The sequence below is a fragment of the Scleropages formosus genome, chromosome 4 (assembly GCF_900964775.1).
Source record: "Scleropages formosus chromosome 4, fSclFor1.1, whole genome shotgun sequence".
Taxonomy (NCBI): domain Eukaryota; kingdom Metazoa; phylum Chordata; class Actinopteri; order Osteoglossiformes; family Osteoglossidae; genus Scleropages; species Scleropages formosus.
This window is the reverse complement of record NC_041809.1, coordinates 22682409-22709089: the sequence shown is the minus strand read 5'-3', so window position 1 is coordinate 22709089 and position 26681 is coordinate 22682409. Positions and strand designations below refer to the sequence as shown.

Here is a 26681-nt window from a genome sequence, read left to right as displayed (position 1 = left end):
CTTTACACACCAATTTCTCACTTTACATCAACATATTGCAACAGAAATAGAAATTTGGCCGACGGTGTTTTTCTGCTCTATAGTCCTCTTCAATTTAGTGACTGCATGTCCACTGGAACCTCATATTCTTGTTCTGAGCTCACAGTAGAAAAACTCTACTTGGTCTTCTCCTGCTCTAGCCCATGCTTTTCAAGGTTAGAGATGCCTCTGTTCACAATAGTGTTTTATTGGGCCGTTATTGTTGCACTTACGGTCTTCCTGTTACTTTTAACGGGTCTGGCCATTGTCTCCCGTCCTCTTTCATTTAAGAAAGTGTTTTTGCCCACAGAAGTGCTGAGGAATGGGTGTTTTTTTTTTTTTATTGTACCATTCTCTGTAATGTCTTGACACTGTAGTGTGCAAAAATCCTTGAAGGGTGTCCTGTTTCTGAGATGCTGGAACCAGTTTGGCTGGCACCAAAAATCATGCCACATTCAAAGTCACTTAAATCACATGTGTTATTCATTTGAACAGCACTGGACCCTGTGACCCTGTCTGCATGCTTTTTATACTGTCTGTATGCTTTATGCACTGAGTCACAAGCATATGACTCACAATCCGTTGAGGTGGGCTGCATGTGTAAACGGCCAGGTATATATAATCAAGTGGCTGGTGAGTGTGTCTTCCTTAAAAAAGACTGTGTCCTGTTTGCTTCACATGAGCCAGACACCTGTCTGTAGAGAAGAAGTAGTCACCTTGGGCAAAAGAGTCATAGGGCAGCATTTGCAGTGGTTCTGCAACTCATCTTGTAATCCTGGTTCAAATCCTGTAAAGGTGTTTTACCTTCTGAGCGTTTCATTGAAACGTTATGTAAAAACAGGTCTAGCTCCTTGAACATATTAAGTATTATTAATTATGAAAGGTGCCTCCTAAGCATTAAAATGCTTACGTATTCATTTCATACCTGTCCCTTTTTTGGCTCTTACTCCCACTGATTTATTGCTCCTACTCTTGTGTCTAAGCTCAATACTGCACGTCAGGCACTATTGCCAGAATCGATCCCTACAAGAACTTAGTGAGAGGTGACAGCATTCAGTTCCATAACAGGAGCAGCGCACGTTAATCCAATTAGCCTTTGGGACAGCAATCCGTCCTCCCACTGACGTTGTGTTTAAATTGCTTCAATGTAAGTTAGTGCATAAGCTGTTTTTGACATCATTTCTTTCTAGGTAGATTATTGGCCTATTGCCACACATGCAAATACACATGTCAAACTACAAATAGAGTGATAATGTACGTTATGTACACATAGCATCAGGAGAAGTGGTACAGTCGAATGATAACAGCAAATTTTTTTGTGTGTATTTAAGTTGCCACCCAGACTTTAACTTGGCTGGATGCCTTGAAGATTGTATACAGTCTTTATACAGTCATCATTTTACTCCCCCACACACAGTGATCTCACAGTGGCACGCAATAGGATGGGTAAACATTGGTGAAGGGGACACACAGGTCACAGTGGACACCTGGCACCCAGCAGGAACCTCACAAACTGGTAGGTGAAGGACAAGGTTGAACTCGCTGGCCAGTTTAAACCCTCCCATCGCAGGCTGAAAAATGATGCATTTTCCTATTGGGTAGTGCACCCATGCAGACTCAAAAGAAAACCGAAATCTAAACTGAGGTAGGGCATTCCACAGTCTCTGAGCTATACCATGTTTGAATCTGAAAAGTGTCTGTTTTTATGTTTTGTGTCTGCTACAGTATACATGATTAGCATTTCCACATCAAAGCTCTGCAGGATAACAAAGCACTATTTAAATGATCCAGCCCACAGGCATTACAGATAAAAGGGAATTTTAGACTTTTAAAAACAATTTTCCAAATATTTTTTTTTTCTGATGGAATGTATTTGTCATGACAGAACACAAGTGCTGCTGACATAACCGGTTACAAACAGGTTACAAACAGAGCAAAGCCCTTTAAACCATGACTGCATATCTGCTCTTACATGGGTTCAAGTTCTGAGACTATCCCTTCTAGTAAATGACATGTTCTCCGCCAGTGAAGATTTCATGATAGATTGAAAGCCAACCCATGTGCTGCTTCAGAAAATTCAGTTCAGAGACAAGTTTTCACATGTATAAAAAAACCATAAATGAGATGGAGAAAAGTCCAGCTTTTTTACCTTAGCTGGATCAGGAACTACTGGTAGAGCTATATAGCTGAAATGGTAAGCAAGGGCTGTTATTTGTCACGGTGGGACGCATGGACACAGAGGCTCTTTAGCTTCCACGTCGATGACACCTACTTATTTTCTTATTAATTTTACATTTACTCATTTGGAAATACTCGGGGAGTTGCAGAAATTGGATTTCGTTATACTTGTATAATGACAATAAAGGTGAATTGAATTATGCATAATTGATGTCAACTCAGTTTAAAATGAATTATATTTATTACCTTATTAAAATGCACATTTTTGCACTTTTATGATTAATGAAATTTCTCATTTTTAATGTGATTCAGACAATCCACCACAGCATACTTGTCCATTAAAAATATTTTAGCCTCTGAAAGGACAGGAACATTTAATGGAATGCAATGTTTCTCGCTTCAGTACGGTTCCCTTTTAATGCTTATAGTGTTAACTGTTTTAATAACATCCTCTTCTCTTTTGTATTGACTGTAGTCATCTGCAGGATCTTGATTCCTCCAGAGATGAGCACTTCTGCACAAGTTCATTGATTGAGCATGTCCGTACAGTACTGGGGCCACAGCTTTATGAGGGATAAGTGTATTTGAGCTGTAGAGGATGAAATGTAATGTGAAATCAGCTTAGCTGATTATTGTCCCTCTACTGTTTGGACAGCAGCTGGACAAAGGAACTCAGACTTTCTCTTTTTGCTGCTGTTTCTTCAGAGCTTCTTCTTCAGGATTTGTGGAAATTTTTAATATGCTTATAAGTTAACTTTCACGTGACCATTTACAGCACAGGGCAACACCGAAATTCCAAAATGTTTAAGACTGATATATTTTAGAAGCAGTTTTCAAGGTGGAATGTTCAGAATCCCGATAAAACAAAAGCCAACTCTTTATGAGACACACCGTGAAAAGGAAAAGTCTTTGTGTGACAGTGTTTAAAACACAGCATCAAAGAAATGATGAGTGAATAGTTTAAGTGGCCTTGGATCGAGTTTATCCTGATGAGTCTATATACTCCCCTCCTAGCTTTCGAGATTAGGCAGATCAGTTTTGTGCATTTTTGGAAAAATTGTTTATTGAAAATACTTAAGTCTAAAAGGACAATACATTTCAATGTAAGCATCCACTACTAAATTTATAAGTACATATATAGGTGCGTTCGACGGGAGAGGGGGTGAGGTGGTTTCATTTTCATGCTTTTGAGTGGCTTGTGTGCACATTTTTAATGCATAGCTCATGGAGTGGCACTTTGATGCAATCTGGCTGACTGACTCAGGCAAATAAGCTGTTCACTGCCTGCAGCTCTTATTTCAGCATATTAAGAGATGTCAGCAGCTCTTGACCTTAACGAAACACTCATACTTCCCAGGTTGCATTTGCGGTGTGAAGCTGTGGATGGACACAGTTAGAGAAACACAGAGGTGTATTTCCAGAGATGTACCCTTTCTGTGGACATGTTGCAGACACAGTTCTGCACCGAAAGAGTCCTGCAGCTTTGTGTTCAGCTGTAATTGTCAATCATGCTCTTCACGTTCTTCGCTCTGGGGCTAGTTCTCACTTCTTCTTGTCTGAGTTGTTTGCCGTGAGCCTGCGGCCCCTCAGTGCTCCTACTGCTTATAATCATGACAGTGACACCTCTATTCAGTACAAACATTGCTTTCTGATCCGCTAGCATGGAAATGATGTTTAATGGTCAGAAATTTTATGGATTTTTGAGGACGGAGAAGTAAAAGTTGATCTGGATGGTCCAGTGAATGTGGATGAGTGATAGTGTTCTGGTCCTTCTACATACTACATAGCAGCTATTCTCAGCTGAAGGTCTGGTGTTGTGTTTCCTAGTTCCCATGGGTCTCATGTATCCTGGGGAGCTGTGCTAACCTTCAATAGATGCTCGTGATCAGATTTTGGGTACTGACTTTCATGGATTATTGAAATGCTTTGTGCTTCTATCAAAGAAGTGGCTTTTTCGACCTTTTCATTTTTCTATTATTATTTAAAAAAAAAAAATGTTTCTGGTGTATTCTACCTTTCTATGTTTATTTGTAGACACAGAGTAGTGCAGCACAAAGTGAATGATAAAAAAAGCCTTTTAATAACTTTAGAATGATTTTGGGGGAGGAAGTAATCTTAGAATAACCTAGTGCTGTTTGGTGTGTCTTTATGTGTGTGTGGTTGTGTGCATGTTCCAATTTGTATGTAGGGCCCAGTGTGTATGTCTGTCGCTGTGTACATCTACAGTCTTCCCCTGTATATTTTATCTTCTCTTTGTGTGTTTTTATGTATGTGTGCACACGCATGTACACACACGGTTGCCTTTGTGAAGTATCCTGGTCCAGACATGATTGAAATCCTATAAGTAATTCTAAGAACACAGGAAGATGTGAACAGTTCTGTTGAGGATATCTGGACACCTCCAGAAGCTCCATGTGTTTAGCCTGTGTGTGCTTTCACCTACACTTTTACTTACATGTCAATAACAGCTCTGCATCAGAGGAGGGAAAATGTTCTTTCTCCAGACAGTGTTCATTTGCATAGGTATTGCATGGTTTCAGAAAGCGCTCATCTTTATTTTAAAATACATCGGTCAGAGGTTAGATAATATTCAGCCCTGTGTCCGATAAATAAGGATGTTAAAGAGAAAGTGAAAGTGATAGAGATTTTGCTGTTTGGTATTGTGCTGTCCACAGTCTGGTCCCATTAACAGAGAAGCTCAAAGCTGAAGAATAAGAGTGGCTCATCCTAGACATCAGCAAAAGAACAGATGTCTTCTCTCATCTCCATCCCGAGAGTCCCTAGCAAGCCTTATTATATGGTTCCAGCCAAAAATAAAGAGAGGCTCAAAGCTCTCAGTCATACAACTGGATTTGGTTGTGTGGACCATGGAAGTAAAAAGCACAAAGTTGCTCTTTAATTTTAAAACACTGTCCTGACAATCTGCAAATTTAGTTTTAATTAGGGGCTTAAGAAGCAGCACAGGACATGTTTGGTTTTGCTGGGATGTATACACAAGGTCCTTAACTTATGAATGTCTGAGTTGTGAATTTTTTAATATGCTCAAATTTGTTTCAGTTTCTTTATTAATTTTTAATTTTATTTTTCTTTATTTATCTGTTTTCAAAAATTCTACATTAGTTTACATTCTACATAGTGCAACTAAGCAAAACAGGCACATGACATTAGACTCGTTTCCACTGTAAGACAATTTGTGTCTGGTATTCCTGAGTGTTGATGATCAGTAATAAATTGCAAAGGTTGCATGTTTATAGGCAACATTCAACACTGAATTGGAATTTGAATCGACAGCATTTCATTTTGAATTGGTTTAAACTGTAATGTAGCTCAAAGTTAATGAAAATCTTACAGCATATTTTTTATTTTTGCAGTATCTGAGACTTTTACAGATCAAACCCTGCTAATATATCTGTATTATGCTTTTTTCATTGTATATATTTCAAATCAATGAAAGATAATAAAAGCTCTACAACAGACTCACATCCCATCCAAGGTGAACCATGCTTTGAGCATTAATGTCTCCAGAAAGTTTGGAAAACAGGGACCCTGTATAGGATGAGCATTTGAGAAAAATTGAATAAATAAGTCTTCAAGCAAATTTTTTTACTCACTCAAGTTTTATCTGAGGTTGTTTTACACGAACTAACCCAAGAAGAATTTTTTTGGATAGATGTATTATTAAGCATTTAATAGTGGTATGGTTGGATTTAGAAGCAAATCGAGTTACAGAACCATGGTCTTTCAATTTGACCCTTCAGCATATGAAAACACAAGTTATAAAAGCTTGACTGCATATTTTCCTAGATCTCTGCATATTCTTCCAGTATTCAGCTGTACTCTGTAAGCCTACATTCTCTGTAACTATCCAGTGAAGCATTTATTCCAGGGGTTAAGGAGATGGACTAGTGACAGAAATTTTATTGAGTCAGATCCCAACAGGGGCCCAAGTTTTGTACCATTGAATGTAAAGCCAGTTCTAATACTGCCAGATAACTATCTGGCTGCGTAAATGAGTGTTGTACTAAACTGAAGTATAAAAATTAGAGGCAAGAACTGAAAAGTCCTCAAAAGATGTTGAGTACAAACTTTAGTTAGACTAAGATATGTATCTGTTTCATCCCTGGTTGCCTTGCACTTCCTACATGCTGCTTCGCCTCCACTCTGTGATCAAAGAATGATCAATACTCCCACAGACGGTAGTTCTCCCTGCATGCCCACCCATCATTCTTCCATAGACCGCACCTCTGTCCCTTGGCCATCCCCACGCTCCACAGCCACAGAATGCGCTTAGAGTGCTGAGTCAGACTCCGCCTCCAAAGTGCTGAGTGAGTTTTTCATTGCTCTACATCATCTCTATATGACATTTCTCTATATATGTATTTGTGTATATAAAAAAATTTCCCTGCCCTAGTCCTTATGGACATCTTTCTTCAATGCATCCGTTTCTAAGAGATCTTTCTGGAACGTGGGGGTAGAACACATGGTTCTAGAAATTTTAGCAAAAATCAGATATACACATCAGTTACCGGATGTGTCGAGACTGAGGGAAAAAAAAACACTCAGGTTCAGAACCTGTTAGCTACTTAATCGTTAAACCCTGTTTGGGAAACAACCACAACCTACAGTGGAAGTAATGGCTGGTGTCGTGGCATGAGGAAGCCGTTCTATTTGGTTGGATGCTGTGATTGAGGGCTGCTTTTCACTCGCTCCCTTGCCTGTGTTAGGTGTTGCACAAAGGGTGACAGCTGGAGTTTAATGCAGAAATTGGCTGCAGCGGCCAGTGCTCTTGTCTTCTGCTCATACAAGTGGGACCTTTCGCCATTTATTGAATTGAGTGTTAGTCGGCCTTTTGGGGTTCCTCTCAGAGACAAACTGATTTGTGCATTCCATATACCCCCCACACAGAGAAAACTCCCATGTCTTGTTCATAGCTTAATCTCTTTTACCTCTTACCATCTCTTTTACTGGCACTTCACAAGATCCTTTCTAAATTTTTGTGCACTGGAGTAGTCGCTCTGTTGATGTGTGTTTTTGTTGAAATAAAAGAAAGAATTTAAGACAGAGAACAAGGGAGAGAGATAAAAATGTAAGAGAGGCAGACCCACTTCTAGGCAACCTCCAGACGTATCAACCTCCAAAAAGACATCTATATTAGTCTATGTAAAAGTAACTTGGTGAAACACTTGAACTATAGACCTTACATTCATCAGACCCCAGGATACAGGGTGTGAGATCATTTGACATCGTAACCAGTGGTGCAGGATATCTTCCCAGTGGGCATTTGAGACTGTGTAGGGTACTGTGTTAGATGTGGGCTCAAACTGTTTCTGAAATGTATAACAGCTATTCAGCTGCGACTTCCACCCTCTGTATTGGTCACTTCCATCAGAAAATCACTAACAGCTAGCTATTACATTCTCTCAATATGCACTTCAGAGGATCCTTAGCCAGGACCCCTCCTGCTGCCTAAAGCTAGAGTCTTTCTAAATCCTGTATTTTCACAGCTACTCTACTTGCTTGTTGTTAATGAATGGTTGTTGTTTTTAACAGTTGTAAAACATCAACAAAACCAGAGCAAAGCAACAATACATCGTCATGCGCCAGTCCCATTCCATAGATTGCAAACATGAACCCACAACAGGCAATCCCTTGCCAAGACTGTAACATTCAACTGCTATCTTTTGCCCCATTTTATTCTGTGAATACTCGTTCTTTTTCTGTCTCCTCATACTCTCGCCTCCTCCTCCTGGCTCCTATCTTGGATGGAGGGAGCTGTTAAACATGAACACAGTTGAGAGGTCCTTCTGGGTCTTTTGCTATCTCTAGATGTTGTTTGTTTGTGCTTCGCACCTCTGGTATTCAGGCAAGGGTAGCCAATATGCACATCACCTTGAGGGAAAGGGGTCTTGTAGCTTGTGTAACATCATTAAAATTTAAAACTCAGTCTGTATCTTTCAGTTACTGTGTCATTGCTCATTGTTTCTCCTTTTGATCATATAGCATTCCACCACCACCCTCCCTCTCTGCCTTGCATGCCCTATTCTATAGCAAACTACCTCATATCACTTTATAATCCCACAGCCATGGTTTCTTCCTGGATTTATTGTCCACAATGGTCTTTATCCTTGATCTTCTGCATCTAATCTAATTTAATGCCCCTTGAAGAAGTCCTTGTTTCAGCTTTCTTTAGCTATGCACACTCGAGAAGAGTGCTAAGTTCAGTCCAGGTACATAAACTGGTTCTAATTAAATTGTATTTGTAATATGCAACAGGGAAAAGCTATTAAAGGCTTATACTTTATTTGTGTCAGTTTTATAAATCTCTGGAAGTAAAGAGAGAATACTAATGCTGAAATGCATGCACAGTATTGCACTTTTACTCATTTATGTGCAATAACTGGATTCTTTACTAAACCAGTTTAAGTGAAGACTGGGATATTGCGGTATATTAAAGCACACCAAGTAATCCAATTTAGCAGGGCCTCTGTATCAGCTATACCATAATGTATACCTTATACTTGACATGATGACCCGAAGGGTATTGAAAGTAACATTAATAACCTTCGATCATGTCAGTGAGAGGGTCCGAGATGCACCTCTGAAGCCTTACAAACACTAGGGTCCCATGCTGTGTGAAACCTGGCCCAGTTTCATTCCTTGTAGTACACTATTATTTAAACACCAGTCATACAGACAGTAATCAATTTGCCACAACTTCAGTGTCCTTTTGACCTTCTCCAATTTTTATATCCAGCATTGGTCCAGTTTCAGTAACCTAAATCATGTAGCAAACTGTCTGTCTTTCACTGCATTATAATTTTCCCAGTTTTATTACAATCTCAGTTTGAAGTAAAAGCTCAACTTTGAACCTATGATCCAAAAATTAATAACCTGTCTCTGTTGGATATTTTTACAGTATGTAATTGAAAACTATTTGAAATTTTCAGTGTCAAAGAAAAGACTCTTTGCATCTATTTGGATACCAATATGATCAATCCTTATTATGCTGCAATATCAGGGAGACATGTAGCAATATAGCGTTCCCCAAAAACTGCAAAATCATTGTTCTTGTGTATGAGTGGGCAAACATCTGTGGGGTGGGAAAAAAGACCTTTCATATCATAGCAATACAAAGATATAATGTGCTTTAAATCACAAGACTGACTCTTGTTTCGTGTCCTGTTTGGACTGTTCAGTATCAGGCAACATCCTCATGTCAGCACTATCAAAGGAAGGATGGTTATTAATAAGCACATGTCACAATTGTTGGGTCAGAACATCAGAGCTCATTATTTCTTCTTCTTCTTATTATTATTATTATTATTTCCTTATTAATACTTAATACTACTAGTTTAATGTTAAAATAAAGTCCATATATTTCTGAACATACCAAAAAGTTTGCAAACCTACAGGGGGGGATTGGCATTGTAGCTTAGAGCACATGTAAGCAATCAGATGAAGATTGCTGTATGAAGATCCACTCGTTGGTCAAAGTCAACAAAGTCAAGTCATTCTACTGTAGGTGAGTTACACATACAGGCGAACGAAATTTTGTTTCTCTTGGACCTCTGTGCCACGTAGGAAATAGAGTGCAAGACAAGTGTAAATACAGGACAGTGCAGTACACAAGCCAGAGTCTGGTGACAATATACATAATGTAAAATATACACAGACAATATAAATAATAGTAAAAGATTTACATATACAGTACAAAGAAAAACTATGCAGGATATAACGGGCCTGCAAATGTCTGCAGAGCTGAAGTCACGGAAGAGCTAACCCAGTTTCAGACAATGCTCACAGCAGGGGGTATGAAATTAGGTATTTTTTTGTGTGGACCAATAGGGAGCCTCCCTTTTTTCTTACAGCCAATTAGACGTTGCCGTTGGCATTCCAGTGTCTCTGTTGAAGGCCTCCAGGTCCACTGCTTACGCCTCAGATTTTTCCTTTTAGTTTGAAGCCCCAGACAAACACAGCTCTTTCTCCTAATAACAGTCTTTTTTTTTTTTCTTCAATTGCTTGTAGGTGGATCTCCATTTTAGCTTCTGCACAATTTTAGTGTGGCAGCTGGGCAGCATCAGCTCTGCTGTATTTGATTTAAAACCGTTCAGCGGCTGCGGAGAAGTGCACAACTGACAAATCAAGCAAAAAGATCTCCTTTGGCTTCAAGTTAGCGAGAAGCAATTGCTCACAGAAAGCTTTTAGTTTCTTGGGGAAAGGGGAATGGAGTTCAGATTTATTTTCAGACTCTCTTGTGGTTGGCTTTCCTCAGGGATGTCCAGTTCTGGTCCTGAAAGGCTGAAATGTCTACAGGTTTTTTCAACTTAAGCACATAGTTGAACTAATTATGTTTTACAAATTTAGCCTCTCCCTTGATGCTGTTAGGACATGCTGTGACCATCCGGAACCATGATGGACACTGTTTTTCAATACTTATTCATAAATGAGTCAATACTAGGGGCGCGGTGGCGCAGTGGGTTGGACCACAGTCCTGCTCTCCAGTGGGTCTGGGGTTCAAGTCCCGCTTGGGGTGCCTTGTGACGGACTGGCGTCCCGTCTTGGGTGTGTCCCCTCCCCCTCCGGCCTTACGCCCTGCGTTATCGGGTAGGCTCCAGTTCCCCGTGACCCCGTATGGGACAAGCGGTTCTGAAAGTGTGTGTGTGTGTGTGTGAGTCAATACTAGCTTGATTACACATATATATCTGTTAAATATATATATATAGTTAACTATATCTGAACTGTAGTCTTTTGATTGTTTTATTTTATTGGATTAGTGAAATTGGCAACATGTAATTCCATTGGTACAGAATGTTTAATTTATTGAAAAATTGAATATAAATATATTTTTTCTTTGAGTTAAAGCTGTATATCAGCTTTTAACACTGGTAGTGGTTAACAACATTAAAAAGCATACAAATACACACATTTTCAGAACCGCTTGTCCCATACGGGGTTGCGGGGAACTGGAGCCTATCCGGTAACACAGGGCATAAGGCCGGAGGGGGAGGGGACACACCCAGGACGGGACTCCAGTCCATCGCAAAGCACCCCAAGCAGGACTCGAACCCCAGACCCACTAGAAAGCAGGACCATGGTCTAACCCACTGCACCACCACACCCCCTAGCATACAAATAATCTCTACATAATCAAAATAATTTGATACTTGAGTAGTTTTTTGACCTGATACTTTTACTCAAGCAATTGTTTAGACAATTGTTTTTACTTTAGTATTTTTTAAGTAACAGTACTTTTTCTCAAGTATTATTTTGAGTACTCACCTCTGTTTATGCACTGTTCTGTTTTTTTATGTGCAGATCATTTTGATACTCTGTGATCTGACCTATCTGTTTCTAGGTCATCAAGTCCATGTAGATGATCAGCTAAAATAGTTTTTCACTTGTCTCAGCAAGTCTGATCTTTTGGCCCTGCTATTCTGGGAATGTTGGCCTTGCCATAAGTATATCTGCTTCACTAATCTCAGTGCTGACAATCACTTGAATAATTCAAAGTTGCGTTAACAAATAGTTCCAGCGGTTTGTTTTCATTCCACTTGACTGCAGCGAAGAGATTGAGAACCTTAGCATATCCATAACATGCAGAAGAGAGGCAGAAAATGAGGGTGTGCTTCTGATTATTATGCTTCTCTTTTCATGAATCTGGAACATTTCTCAATAATGTGGAACCCCCCTTTCCACCTTCAGCCATTTTTTCTGTAAATTTGAGACCAAGTCAGTGTTTCATTTTTGCTAATATTCAGCTCAAGAGATCTGACTCAACACCTCCAGGTCTCTTTGGCCTCCTTGGTCTGATTTGATATCACCTCAAGAGCCAGCTTCAAGTGAGTAGAGGAAATGATGTGACGATGTCATGCTGATAGTACATCAGATGGCTTGTAAGTTCCAGATGTTATGTATCTCTCCAGTGCTCCATAAGGACCCCTGCTGCTGCAGACTGGAACTAGATGAGTTGGGGTGAGCAGCTGGAGATGCCAGGACCAGCTGTACACTGAATATAATTTTTTGTACTGTTCGAGTTTGTTTGTATTTGTCATAGTATGTGCCACCCCCTGCAGGTCCCAGCTGTGATGACACTCCGCCTCCTCATAAGACCAGCACACCTCAAAACGAGACCCCCCGGGCACTGAGCCGGAACAGTCCCCAGCCTCCCAATACCCCTGTCCCTGCCCGACGCTCACTGTTGCCCCCACCCCGGAGCCCCCCGATTGGTAGGTGTCCCATTCCCAGTACTTCCACCCATTCTCATTTTACCGTTCTTTTTCTTGTGTGTGAGTGTATGTCGTTGATTCGGTGACCTAGCAAAACTTTTATTTCTTTCCATGTTTTTTAAAATGGTTCAAGGCTTTGGGCTTCACTCCATACTATTTCAAGGAAAAGAAAGGTTTTTGTGGGAGACTAACAATAGCACAAGTGTCAGAAGTAAGCCCATGCCCAGATGTCTCCATTCTCAGAGTGGGACGGTGCCTATGTAACCCCCTGACTGTGTGAAATTCTGTTGTGCTGTTCTCCCAAAATCTGTATTATATTTGCATTCGAAGCATTAAAAAACATGCTTACCCAAAAGTTACACATTGCTGAACTAATGAATGAACTTGTCCTACACCTGGACAGCAGTGTGACATTAACACAGCTTCTCTCACACCTGAACACCTGACTGCCCTTAGTCTTAGACAGCTGGACTAACCACCCAAGAAAGGCACTGTGTATTGTCAACACTGAAATATAGTCCTCTGCCAGACTAGCTAGTTACTGGCCACACAATTGTTTGTGACTGACAGCTAATAAATAATCACCAGATGTGGGAGAGATACGGCCATTAGAATCTCTTTGAACCCAGAAAGAAAGCTCTTGAAAGATCACATACATTTACATTTGCATTAATTTACACATGCTAACATGCAGTCAAATGAGTATTTAAGTATGAAAGAAATAAAATGGCAAAACATACTAGTCCAGCTTCTTGTGACTTAGCAAATGGGCAGAGAAACCCAAAATTCTTATCACCCAAAAACTTGCCTAAATTGAAATGACAGAGAGACCTTTAACTTGCAGTTGTCACGGCTGAAATGGCTGAATGATGTGATGGCTGGGCACATATCAGGAAAACTGGATCCATGAGCCTTGTGAAGGAAAATAGAGTGGACATGTACCAAAGTGTTTCTGTCAACACCTGACACCATCACATTATGATCAACTGCGGGGTGTCACAGCAGAACCCAACAATGTCAACCTTCTGGTCCTGGAGGAGGCATGGGCTGCTTTCTGCTGCTCTTTAACTCTGCCTCACTTTATTGGCCCTCGCACTTAGATCGTAATAGTACTGTTCCCTGGTACAACTCCTGAATAGGCTCTAGAGCTATTCACATCTTTCTGGGCTTCCCATTAACAGATGGTGAGTGGACCTCATCCTCTCCTTGTTTTCTAAGTTGTATCATCTACTTAAGTACCACATTTGCAGGACACAAAAGCTGGGATTTGAACCTGAACTGCTTGATCACAGCCATCATTTGCAGCTTAGACAAGACAACTAACAACTCATGTTCAGGAATAGGATGCAGATGGGTGGTAATCTTAAGGTCGGTGCAAAATGAAACTGCTACTACAAGCTGGGCACATCACTCCTGTGCAAGCACAACAAGTGAACCCTTGAGTAATCTCTTTCAGTCATGGTGAACTCTGAAGGAAGTTGCCCTCCACATTGAGCTATAAGTACAAGCAAGACCTACAAGAGTTCAGTGGCCAGTGTAGTATGTACTGCCTGACTCGGTCAAGTGAGTGTGGTTACCAGACACAAGCAACACTCTCAATGGAGTCTGTCTACCTTGTATTTCCACAGAGGGCAATGTGATGGGCAGGAGCACTGATCTGCTCTGTTGCTTTGGCTATCGTTCTTCTTTGTGCTTCACTGAGCCACACTCTTATTGATTGACAGATGCTGTAGCTGTGTTCCTACACAATGAAGAGAGACTGAAAGATACTGAGAATGTACTGAAAATGTGGGCATACTGCCTTGCCCTCTGCTCGAGCCCGCTGTGTCTGTTCGTTTCTCTTCTGTGATACAATGATGTATTCGTTTTTTTGTTAAGGTACCATTAGTTTTGGTCTACATTCCTCGCTTCGTTAAATCTGATTTTAAAAACTTGTTGCATTTATTTTTTTTTCCAACTTCCATTCTTGACCCTAGCTCATCAGCTGGTTTGTCAATTGGGTGGAATAACTGGATTATTTGGCTTGTTGTTTCTTCACTCCAATAGCCTCCAGAAAGGAAGTCCAGAAGGATGCTGACGTTTCCAGGCCAGCACTCTCTTCTCCCAAGAGATTTGCAGTGGTATCCCCCAGGCCTCAGTCCCCAGGTGAGTATACCCATTTCCCAAGTGAATGCCACCACTCCTTAGATGATTATCTTCAGTCCCAAAGTGTCCCCTCAAAGCCAGTGTTCTGAAATGGTCTGCCCCAGCTTCTTCCCTAAGTACCTTCCTCTGTACACAGCACTGTACACGACTGAGTGGAGAGCAAGATACAAGCTTACGAGTCACGCATCCCAGGGACGGGTTTGAAGTCAGGACGATTTATTGCTCAAGCAGTGGTGCCTGTTGCGTGTTATGGCATTTTCACTGAGCTCTAAGAGCACTGAGAAGCGAACAGATGACATACCCATTAACTATTTACAGTTCCTCTTCACCAAAGGAAATAAAAATTTAACTTGTAGTTGGATTTTTAGATCTGGCCCTCTGAGAATGGCTGTCAGTTCCTAATCCTTCAATTGTGCTTTACCTTGTTCAACCCACATCTCCCTATGTAGTCTGCTGGAAGCCTGTACCACATTTGAATGTTGCTGTTGCCATCCTTGTTGGGCAGCTGGTAGCATAGTGGTTAGTGCTGCTGTGTTTACATCTAAAGGTTGCAGGTTTGATCCCCACCTCTGGCTTGAGCAAGGTACTTACCCTAAATTGCCCAGTAAATGGGTAAATAATTGTAACCTTAACACTGTAAGTCACTTTGGAGAAAAGCATCAGCTACATGAATAATTGTAATATAAATGTTATTTGGCTCTGGTGTGGGGGTATAGGGAAGACAGGAGGATGTGGTAATGAGAGAAGATCATCACATTCTGTGTTTCTGCCTGTATTGATGGACTTTTCAGCAAACATTAGTGAAAAGGGATGACTGAACACTCTATTCCAATTGTGCCTTAATGAGACCCACTTAAAATATTATCCTCTGCCTCTGCTTGCCGCTACATCAAAGAGGCTGAAGGCGTAATGTGCACGGATGGCCCATGGTGAAATTCATCATTAGCATCCATAAGCTGGAGCTTCCTTTTCCGCACAGCACGAGCACTGTGCGGACTGAGCAGTGTGTAATAGCACAAGGCTCACCCTCCCCCACATCTGCCTTCATTGTAATGAAGCTGATACATCATCCTGTCCTCTGTCTGGGCTCAATAAAGAGCCCTCCGCTCGTTGGTTCATCACCAGAGCAGAACGGTGCATGTCTGCACCGCTCGGGGGGCTCTAAGAGCAGGTGCCACTGAGATCTAAGGCCATCCCTTTCTGAGGTGTCGACACTTGATGTGAGCAGCTGTGTCAGTGTGAGACAAATGAGTTTGTTTCCTTATTTAAGTGAGAAAAGCTTGGATGTTGCATTGTTTTATTATACAGCTTTAATCTCTAGTCCTCCCGTGAACAAGATGTTTAGCCCAAGGGGAAGCATCATGGGACATGTGGACTTCCAGTGTTAATTCTGCAGTCTATGCACCTTCTGTTTACAGTGTAGGAAATAGGCAGGGAAAGCATCTCTGTTGCCTAGCTTCCCTCTAGAATGAAATATGGAACGAGGACAAACGTCTGTTCTCTCAGAACATGACGAGTGAGGTGTTTATTACGCATGCTCTTTGGGCTGATCTGTTGGCTGCCACATAGATCGTGTTTCCACTCCATCTTTTAGAAAGTGCGGCTTTGTTCACGTGTCCTGGTCCCATCTTTTCTCCTGTACTCATTCTGTCCTTGTCACCAACCCCCCAACACCCTCACCCCATTTCACTCCAGTGCAAACGCGCCAAAAGCCTCCGGCAATGCGGACCCCTACACAGGCCAGCAATGCCAGGCCAGGGCCGGGAGCAGCAGAGGTGGCAGCTCCTGTAGGCCATCCCAACCGAGAACCAGATGCAGCAGCACAGCAGCTACAGGACAAGTGCCAGAAGCAGGCGCGACGGCTGCTGGGCCTGCAGGTTGAGCTGAAGAAGACCACCCTGTGCCTGGAGGTCCTCGCCATCAGCACCCAACACTTCTGTCTGAAGGTATAGAGCAGCACGGTACTGCAACAGTCCTTTGATTGGCAGGGTACAGCACAACAGTTGAGATACTGATAACAAATCATTTCACAACTTTATATACCAGAAGAGCAGAACAACATTTAGCAGAGCAGCACAGACACCCATGTAATACAGCGGTGCAGATAGTGTATCTTAACAATACAAAGTAAATTATGGGATTATAGAATTTTCTATAGGTCATTCCTCCAGAAAAAATACTAAATAACACAAGATCACATACACAATGTAGTGTTTAGGTACAAAGTTTTGCTTTAATTTATTTAGCTGACACTTTTCTTTAAAGTGGTTTACTGTATAATGATCTGCCCATTTATACAGAGTAATTTTTACTGGAGCAATTCAGGGTATCCACCTTGAACAAGGCAACTATGACAGGAGGTGGGATTGGAACCTGTGCCCTTTGAGGGCAACACGGTAGTCGTGTCACCTGCACTGTGCACATGGACAAAGAATGCAATTTAACACGAGTCACCGTGCGTCCCGGGTGGCTGACTCTGCTCTCCTTCATGCTGTGGCTGGTGTCCTGCTGTGGACGTGCTGGAGGCACTGACCTGGGAAGATGAGCTAGTAATGTGTTAGAGCAAATGTATAGCTGAATGTGCCAGGGATGGCCTCACAAAGCCTTTCTCAAGCCTTGTTCGATCAGGTAGTGTCCTCTGCTGGCTGCAGCTGCCAAGTACACCTGTGTTTTCACTCTTGAGCCTTTTTGTGGTTTTCCTGCCCTGTCACTGGAACAGTAAAATAATTGGGAGCTGTTTTGGTTGCGATCGCACCGAAACGTCCAATACGAAAAGCAACGCATAACTCTTTCTTTGCAAAGCTTTTGCAGTGCGTTCCTTTTATAGTGTCATCTTCAGTTCCCCCAGCTCTTTGGTTGCTGTGTTTTTCTTGTTCAGATTTGCAGGGCACCCGAGAGAAATTACTGGGAACTTTTACTTTGAATTCCACTTTTGCTGTTTTGATCATTAAGCCAAGTGCATTATTGCTCGAGTTTCTTTTGAGGCACAAATCTTGGTTCGCTTCTAGTTAGACTCATACAGTTGCTGTTATATTGTCTTTGATGCTCCCTGTGACAACAAATCCCGTGAATATGAACGAGATGTGATACTAATGATATGATCCAGAATTTTTCTCTCGCAGTAAATTATACTGTCAAATGCTCTTGTAGTGTTTTAAAAGATTTTTTTGTGTGTTTTTGCAGTCAGGACATGAACCCATGGCATTGGGGTCTTTTGCCCCCAGTGTTCAGCAGTGTTGTCATGGTTCTGTGTGCACGTAGCAATATCAGATGCTCAGGGACTGTGAGCCAGTTGTGTTTCTCTCTCCATTTCCCGTGGGACTTAGACATTGAACAAAGTGAATGTGTATTTCTGTCCTCTTGTTCACCTCACTTCTTTGTTCTGAAAGCAACGCTGCCAACCTTGTTCCTTTTGTTTATTTATTCTTTGCTCCTTCTCCCAAGCTTTTTTTTCTAAACTGATATCTGTTTTTGCTGAGTGCAGGTGTACGTGTATTTTTTGACACAAATTTTCAAATGCTGACGTTTGTAGATCTGGCGCCTTGGAGCTCTTTGGTTCTGTTCCCTTTTTTTAAGGGAATATGACAGCCACTGTCTGCCATAGTCATATTTTTCCCACATTGTGTGCTGCTTCATGAAAATAAACGTTACATCAATGTACCTGTATGTTTGTAGGAAGACAAAGGCAGAATTGAGCAAGATGCTTAAGTGGCCGTACCGTGCTGTGCACACGATTTATTTTAAGACAGTGTAAAGTGGAATCGAGCCAAGATTTCCTGCGTTTTATGTTCTCCAGCGAGTGAAAGGGGATGTGATCTACGGTTGCTTCATCACACAGATGAAAGCTACTTAGGCTTTCATGAGTTGGCAACTGATGCGTTTCTCTCGGTGTAACTTTTGAAGGCACTGTCTTTTGTGGGAGCACTGCTGTACAATATGTATGTGTGATGAATATGTTTTATATTCCTGACCCCAGACATGAGCTGTTTGTCACCATCACTTTGTTTCATTGTTTATTTCAGATGAACAAAAGTGATATTCTTGGTGTTTTGACAATCAGATTAGTAACTAGTATGACACCTGGATGGTGTCCATGTAGCCCTTGAGACATTTGTACATGACTGATGCCATCCTGCTTAGATAGACAGTAAAATATCATCCAACTGCATGCTCAGTGGCTAAGTTTGTGTTAGCTCCCCTGAACTAGAAGAATGACTCAAAGCTGGGATGTGGATAGCAGGTGTTTTTGTTCAGATGACAGGCTCAGGGAATGCACTACTTTAAGGCATACTGTTTTTCTTCCACTTATCAGTGTGGCGGAGAAAGAGCATGAGATAGTTTTGCGTGCCTGTGCACACCAAGGTACAAATCTGTGGGTACGAGCGCTTAGTTCCTCTGGGGACTGCAGGAAAGGGCAGCACTTTCCGGGAACCCGCTGTTCCACATCGATCGCAGTGCCCTCCCTCTGTGCCCACCCCTTTCATGACTCTTTCTGTCTCTCTGTCACTTGATTCTGCAATTGAATGTCACTGCCAGCTGTGACCCGGAGCATGTTAGTGTGTGTGTGTGTGTGTGTGTGTGTGTGTGTGTGTGTGTATGAAATCGCATGCGAGAAAGAAGTGGTGGGGTGGTGCTAGAGGAAGGCAGGCGGGGCTGAAGAGTTGCTGTCATTGTGCCAGCTGAGCATCGTTCTGGACGTTCCTTCAGAGGAGGTGAGCCAGGCCTGGGTGGGAACCCCCCCAACCTCAATTGTCTTTCCTCCCTTCTGTCTGCCTCTCTCTCTGCCTTAGTTGTTCTGTTTCCTCCCTCCGTCCTTCTCCTTTCCTCACTTTCTCTCTGACGGCCCTGTGGCCAGCCACCCCAGCCTCAATCATGGGACAGCGCTGCAGCCTAATGGGCCTCCGTTCTATGCCCTGTCTGGATGATACGGTAATGGGATTGTGTTGAACGAATGCTGCTGTTTCCTTCCTGGTGTGTCCACGTGAGCATCTGGGTGTGCGCTTGTGCGTCTGGGCGGTCCATAGGTGGGATTCCTGGGTCCTGCTACGGAAGCTCAGAGGAGAGGGACTGTGTCTACAGTGCTGCGCAGTCTGATTTCCTTTCTGCTTCTCTTCTGCAGTCTACTTGCGTAATGTTTTGTGTGCTCTGCAGTTTGACGAGTGTGTGAGTCATCAGAGTGTGCCGGTGTATATATGCATGCTAGTGTTTAAATGTACGTATGTGGCCATGTGTGTAGGAGCCCATGTATGACTCGTTATACCAGCATGTATCATTTTGCATGTACATTTGAACACCCAAATATGAGTATTTCCTTGCATATGTTTGTGTGTATGTACAGTATGTATGTAATTTTGCATATACTCGTGGATGTGTCTGTGTGTGTGTGTGGTTCATGATCAATCAGCTTGGCCTGTTTATTTGATTTGTGAGGCACCAGGAGTTTGTGGAGTGTCCAAACTGCTCCTTTTATTCTCCTCTGTATTGTTCCATACCTCAGGTTTTTTCCCAGTTGATTTTTTTTTTCCCCACAAATACAACAGTTAGTGGTATTAGTGCTACTGCGTTTAATATTAATATATTAATTTTCCCTGCTGTATAAAAAGGTAATTGTAGGTGGCTTAACATTGTATGTGACTTTGGAAAAAAGCATCAGCTATATGAATAAATCTAAAAGTAAACTGGATCTTCATCTGAGATGCCCCGGCAAATCTGATCCCCCCCCCAACGTGTGGTCGAGTGATCCCCTAAGCACACCCTCCACTGGTCGTGGCCTGGCAGTGATGTAAGCATGACCATATCCTGATCCGCTGATTCATGCTCTAAACACAGACTTTGTGTAATTTCAAAGTCTCATGGGTGAGACAGAATCAATATCCATATTGCCGCACCTCGTATGTTCGCTTAATTTGTTTTAGATTGCGTTTAAGTTCTTATTTCGTTAATGCTATAACAGAATAGTTGCATGGCGAGAGCTGCATTCCCAGTCTCGGTGGTGTAAACAATGTGGTCAGGAGTGATTGTCTCTGCTGCAAAGAAGTATACTGTTTTCCAGCTGATTACCATTGCTTTCCTTTTGAGAGGTCTTTGTTAACCTTGGCTGCAAAGTCTGTATGTTACATTGACAAATACTGGTGTAAATGGCCTAAGCTCCTCTTAAACTATCAAGAGAAGGATGTACATCAATACTGTTTCCTAGAAAAGCAGTCAAGTGCTCAGCCTGTGTGAACAAGCAAAGGGAGTTTGCAGGGGATAGGATGAGAAGATGCTTGTCTGGAAAGGGCTGGACGAGATCTTTTCACTGAGTTTTCCCACCCTCTGACTCTGCATTTCTGTGTTTCAGAGTGACCGTGCCATCCAGAAAGAGAAAGAACTGTCCGTGGAACTCGAGAGGATGAGAGATGAAGTGGGTGAGTCAGCGGTCACTGTTGGGCGGCATGTGTTTCTCAGTGGAAATGGTGCCTCAGAGGACTGCAAGGGACTGCTTGTCATTGTAGTTAGTTTTCATCTGAATAGAACTTTGCTCCACTGACAGCAATAAGTCATAGTTTAGCCCTGACATCCATTTCCAATGTGTTTTCTCATTTTTTTCTTCCTACTTGTGCTTTCTGCTGCCACCCATGGTCGTTCTCTAAATCTTCTGTGTGTGCCTCAACCTGCCCTTCAACCATTCAGTTACAACCCTGCCTTTTGCTCCTCATCTCTATATTTCCTCCTAATCTTCTGCCCCTGCCTGTGCATAGTCTCCAGCAGAGCCCGCTTGGAGCAGCTGAAGCTTGACAAAGACGTCTTGGAAGAGAGCTTCGAGCGTGAACTGCGTGTGCTGCAGGAGCAACAAGAGGCGGAACTTGGAACCTTGGAGGAGGGACTGAGGGTTCAGCACACAGCTGAAAAGGACCGTCTACGTGCTCAGCACCAGGCCCAGTTGGAGGAGTCTCGCAGCCAGCAGCAGGACCAGGTAGGGGCAGGCATGGAGATGGAATTGCTGCAGTGCCTGCAGTTCTGTTTCTGTGCAGCAAGTGGCATATCTGTGAAGGAGTAATTTATATCAGTACATATTCTGTGAAGGGAATAGTTGTGCACTTTACAATTCGGTAAATATCCAGCTATATGATGTAAACAGTTATGAGGTTATAAACATGTAAATGGACTACACTTACAGTGGCTTGTTTCTGCAGTGCAGGGAAGTTTGGTAGGACTTTCCCCTTTTGAGTATTCTGAGTCCAGGATGGTGCACAGCTAACTATGTTAAAAGCAGAAATGTAATAGCTGTGGTGTTGAGGATTTGCTTCACACAGATTCAGGAGCTGACTATAAACCATGAGGTTGCCATAGAAGAGATGGAAAAGAACCACAAAGTGACTCTGGCAAGACTGAAGGAAGAGCATGCAGCCGCACTGAAAGGTATGTCGCCTTTCAACTCTGTTTTACTAAGCACAAAATCTTCTGCAGGTTTAAATTGTGATATTCAAAGTAATGGTGTCATGCAGCTCTAAGATGGACTGCTGTCATTTGGGCTACAGGGAAACTACACTGTCATCAGTATTTAGAAGGGATGGTCCATGCAGTCATAAAATACAGGTGTTTAAATGTGGGACAGGTGCATGCTTCTCAATGTGTCACACTCCCTTCTCTGTTGTGGCAGAACTGAAAGTGACTCATGAACACCAGAAAAACGCGATGGAGGAGAACTTTGAGAAAATGAGACTCTCGTTGCAGGTAGCAGAGCTTTGGGAATTCAGAGCATGTCCAGAAATTATGGACACAATAACAGTGAATGAGCAGCATTGTCTACCATGTCTTGTCTTCACGTCTGTCTGTTCTACCTGTATGTGTGGACAGCATGTTTGCTGTACCTAAGGGTTAATCTTTTGTTTGCTAATATGTCTGGACCAGGACCAGGTGGACACTCTGATTTTCCAGAACTGCAGCCTACGGGATCGGGCCAAGCGCTTTGAAGAGGCTCTGAGGAGAAGCACTGATGAGCAGATTGTGGTACTGTTACCATTCAACTACTGAAGGATCAGATCAGAAAATTCAATCATTGTATACAGTGAAAGTGGGAAAATCATTGGACATGTACATAAACAAGCACATATACATAGATGCTCACTTCCTCACTATTTAACTTTTTTAACATAGAAAACGTTTCTTTAACATACATATACACAGGTATACCTTACACACTAAGCATATGAACACAACTGTAAGGATATACACAAAATGCTGGAAGACAGTTTTCAAGAGTCAAATTTTATGTTTTTCAACATGTGTTATAGACTATAAAAGCTTAATGTGAATTAAAGCCCTTTTAATGAAACCCAATATGTGGTGGGCTAGGTCTGAGTGTTACCTTTTACATCCCATTCCTTTTTTGCAGGATGTACTGGCCCCTTATCAGCACATTGAGAAGGATCTGAAGAGCCTGAAGGAGGTGCTTGAGATGAAGAACCGGCAGATTCATGAGCAGGAGAAGAAGATCTCAGATCTTGAGAAAATGGTAGGCTCAAAAGGAAAGCATTTATGTAGGAGGTTAAACCTACTCACTTGGAAGAATTTTAGAAGCATGTGTGTGACCTTAAGTACTGAGTTAGCTGGTTTACTTGGACTTGAAGCTTTGAAATTAAGATTAGGCATATCAGTAAAATCTCTTGGGTGAGGGTCTCTGATTTAGAAAGACCTGAAACACCCAGTGACCCCAGGTTACATCGTTGATGGTGTGTCCAGGTGCGTCGCAAGATGTCTGATATAAGGGATGGTCCTGGATTGTCCAGTGACAACCAGGAACAAACTAGCTGACAACTAAGAATGGGGGTGAGTGTAAGTATGCTGCCTGATTTGCACCTGACATGAGGAAGGTACCTGAGGCAACCTACAAAGAGATCATATAATTTATATCCCTGTGGGTGCCCAAGAGGAGGGGAATGAGTGATCCACAGGCCCAGACCAAAAGTTTTCAATATCTGTTTTTGTACAAATATTGACAAGTGTGCAATGCATGTTCATCATGACATGCAAGAACCTTCAGGGACTGAAGATCCATCAGGCTAAGATTAAATGTGTGTTGGTAGAGCATGTGTCACAGTGCACAGGTAACGTGCCTGATAAGATGCAGGAGGGGCAAGGCCAGGAGGCATCTCACAGCACCCAGAAGCTGCATACGACACAAGCCTGAATTCAAGGTAGAGTAATACAAAGGTGTATGGGAAAAGTGGCTTCAAGGTAATGAGGGGAAAGAATGGTGTTGATATGATGAAGATATAGATAAGGTGCTCTAGGCTACCTCGAAGGGTGATGTGGATAAGAGGCTTCAGAAGATGTCAACCATTATCATTAGTTTAGCAGTAGAAAGGTTTGGCACGGAACAGAAAACATTCAAGTCAGGTTACACTAAAAACAACTGAGTACAGAAGAGTCCAGGGTGTAAGGCACCAACTGAAGGTAGTAGTTCAGCATCAGTACAGCGTAGCAAGCGAGGACGGAAGAGTAGCACTTGGAGGTTGCATTCTTTTTGAGTAAGGCAGAGCAGCATAGGAGAAGGAGAAAAAAGATGCCCAGAAAGTGAGCTGATTTTCTTGCCGATACCTTAAGGCTCACTAGACACCTACTGGGGCATGTGCACACTGAGCAACTGCTCTACTTTAAACACTTACAGCACATGCATAGTCCACTGGTTACCTTGGATGAGGGTGAACTAACTTGGAAGGCAGTATAAAAGGCTGCGAGGGAAACAAGAGCTAGCTTGGCCCCAACCCCAAGTGGAGTACCCTACAAGGTCTGTACGCATTGGTCAAAGCTGTTGTATCAGCTCTGCATGATAATGGTCATCTGGACAAGGGGCACAGCTTGGATAGCAGTGGAGAGTTGTTATGGGATTTGAATCCTTTTACAGAATAATTGAGAAAAGACAAATTTAGAGATATCTTTGCTCAGTGTCCAGGGAAAGTTATTCTTTAGTATTGTCAGTCAGTGATTAACAGCATTCCTTCTCAGGAGCATCAGTGTAGCATGTCCTGAGCAGCTGCTGCAGAGCACTGAGTGAGGGCTCCTGTCACTGGTATCATGACCAGGTGCTCAAGGCTGTGATAGAGTTTATTGTAGGAACATCACACAGTAGGACCTTCTGGATGATAAAGTAGGCCATATCATTTATGAAGGAAGGTAAAAGTATAAAATCAGCACCAGATCAGCATTGCTAACAAAGGTACGAGACTGGAAATTCATGGCTGACTTAAGAAGGCAGCTCAGGTTTCCAGCCCTTAATACAGAAAGGCATCATGATGCTGTCAGAAGCTTCTAAGCAAGTCATCTTGTTGGGCCTTACAGTTCCTTGGGAGGAATGGGTAGAAAAGCCTAATGAAAAAACGTGGCAAAGTTTGAGGAACTATTGGAACAGTGCTGCTCAAACAGCTGGTGGACATGGTATGTGTCCATTGAAATAGACTGCAGTGGCTTTGCAAGAGAGTCTTTGTATAGTGCTTCTAGTGTTGGTATCACAGGCACCTATAGGAGTAAAGCGGTGAAAGTTGTTAATGCTACGAAAGTGCCCTCTAGATGACTGTGGATCAGGAGAGGTGAGCTGTGGATTGAAAGAAGCTTTAGCTGGACACGGTCCGGGCTCTGATCAGGCCTGAATGGTTTGCCTGAGCAAGGGTGTCTGACGTTGAAATGCACAAACCACCCAGTATCTCTGGGTTGTATCACTGATGATGTATCCAGATGTATTATAAGATGTGTGATTTAAATTAAAATTGGACTTAAATTGTGTCAACTAATCTCCACTAAGACTGGAGACTAGTGTTAGCAGTTGCATGTTACTTACTTCCTTGAATTAGACGTCCATAGCAATTATAAGAATGAAATGGGAACCCATGAAATCAGCTGTCCTCGTCTAGTCAGTCTATGCTTAGTGCCATCTTCAAAAACACCCAATCTCTATTGGTTTTAACAATTTAATGCTGCGCTCCGTTTCTACTTAAATTTTTGAGCAGGCTCAAAAGAACATGTTTCTGGAGGAGCGGATCCAGGTCTTACAACAGCAGAATGAGGACCTCAAGGCTCGAATCGACCACAATCTTGCCTTGTCCAGGTATCCGTTGCTGTCTTTGTCTTTGAACTGTCCTAAAATCCACTGCCACATTTGTCAGCCAAAAAAGATCTTTCAGCTTAAAACCCATTAATCCAAGCTTCACGGCTTATTGGGAGGTTCCACTTTGTTTCAGGTTGACTTTGGACCCTTTCAGTTATATACATTTGTACCTTGTGTTACAAGCATGCAACTTTTCACAAATTTTTGAAGATAAAAACATGTTGAGGTTTTCAATTTCTTCACAGGTCTATTTTCTAAAATTTCTTTGTTGTGGAGAAAGAAATGGTTTGCATTTCTACTTTCAGCCATTAGGGGCAGCAAAACGCATTCAGAAACTCAAACTGTGGAGGGAGCAAGGAGGGGGAGTGGACAGCTCACAGAATGCCCACAGTCAGCATACTTTTTAATTTCTTATTGCAATGTGCAAACACTGCCAAGGGAACTGAGGTACATTTCTGTTATTCCGCTATTTTGACTGCAAATTTACATTAACCGGATGCTGACAAATGTTTATGTAATGCATCGGTTCCATCCTCGTGATTCAGTTTTGGAAAGTTGACATTTAAAGGTGAAGCAGTTTTTATCGTTCTCCCCGAACAATCCTCCGGCACATTGCAACTCACCCTCCTTTGTTTCATTTTCCTAAGCCATCTGATTTGCAGGAGAAATGTGACACTTTCACTTGTGTATAGAGCAGAATTCAGATCTTTCAATGGGTGGCTGTGGAGGTGATGTATTTTTTATTTCCAGTCATTTTGCTTCATGCTAATAAAAGATAATAACGAGGTGACCATGTTGTAATTTGCATCACACTGGGTTTTTCCAGTATAGAGGAACAGAGACGTTGAATGAGCTGTAAATAAAAATAGAATAAAGCCTTAGAATGAATTTTCAATTAATTTCAGCTTTAGCTGATGTTTTAACATTACCTAACCTGTGAACAAATAAATGTGTTAAGCTATATTTTTTGAGATTTCAGTGATTTGAAGTTACCATCTGACTTCCAGTCCCAGTTGCATTTGTAAGAT

General features: G+C 42.1%; 1 protein-coding gene across 8 annotated transcripts in view; it reads left to right on the top strand.

The window, feature by feature from the left end:
- The window catches only part of mtus2a (microtubule associated tumor suppressor candidate 2a), a 68466-nt gene that overhangs the window by 39367 nt on the left and 2418 nt on the right, over positions 1-26681 (top strand). For 6 of the 8 annotated variants that reach the window (XM_018755363.2, XM_018755360.2, XM_018755355.2 and 3 more), the window contains 10 exons: positions 12270-12422; positions 14469-14567; positions 16263-16513; positions 20908-20974; positions 21308-21522; positions 21863-21968; positions 22210-22283; positions 22461-22559; positions 22945-23064; positions 25553-25653. In XM_018755363.2, the coding sequence (XP_018610879.2) occupies positions 12270-12422; positions 14469-14567; positions 16263-16513; positions 20908-20974; positions 21308-21522; positions 21863-21968; positions 22210-22283; positions 22461-22559; positions 22945-23064; positions 25553-25653 (1285 nt within the window). Of the gene's footprint in view, positions 1-12269; positions 12423-14468; positions 14568-16262; positions 16514-20907; positions 20975-21307; positions 21523-21862; positions 21969-22209; positions 22284-22460; positions 22560-22944; positions 23065-25552; positions 25654-25958; positions 26508-26681 lie in introns of those variants that run through there. The other 2 variants (XM_018755362.2, XM_018755361.2) reach the window with 2 other exon arrangements.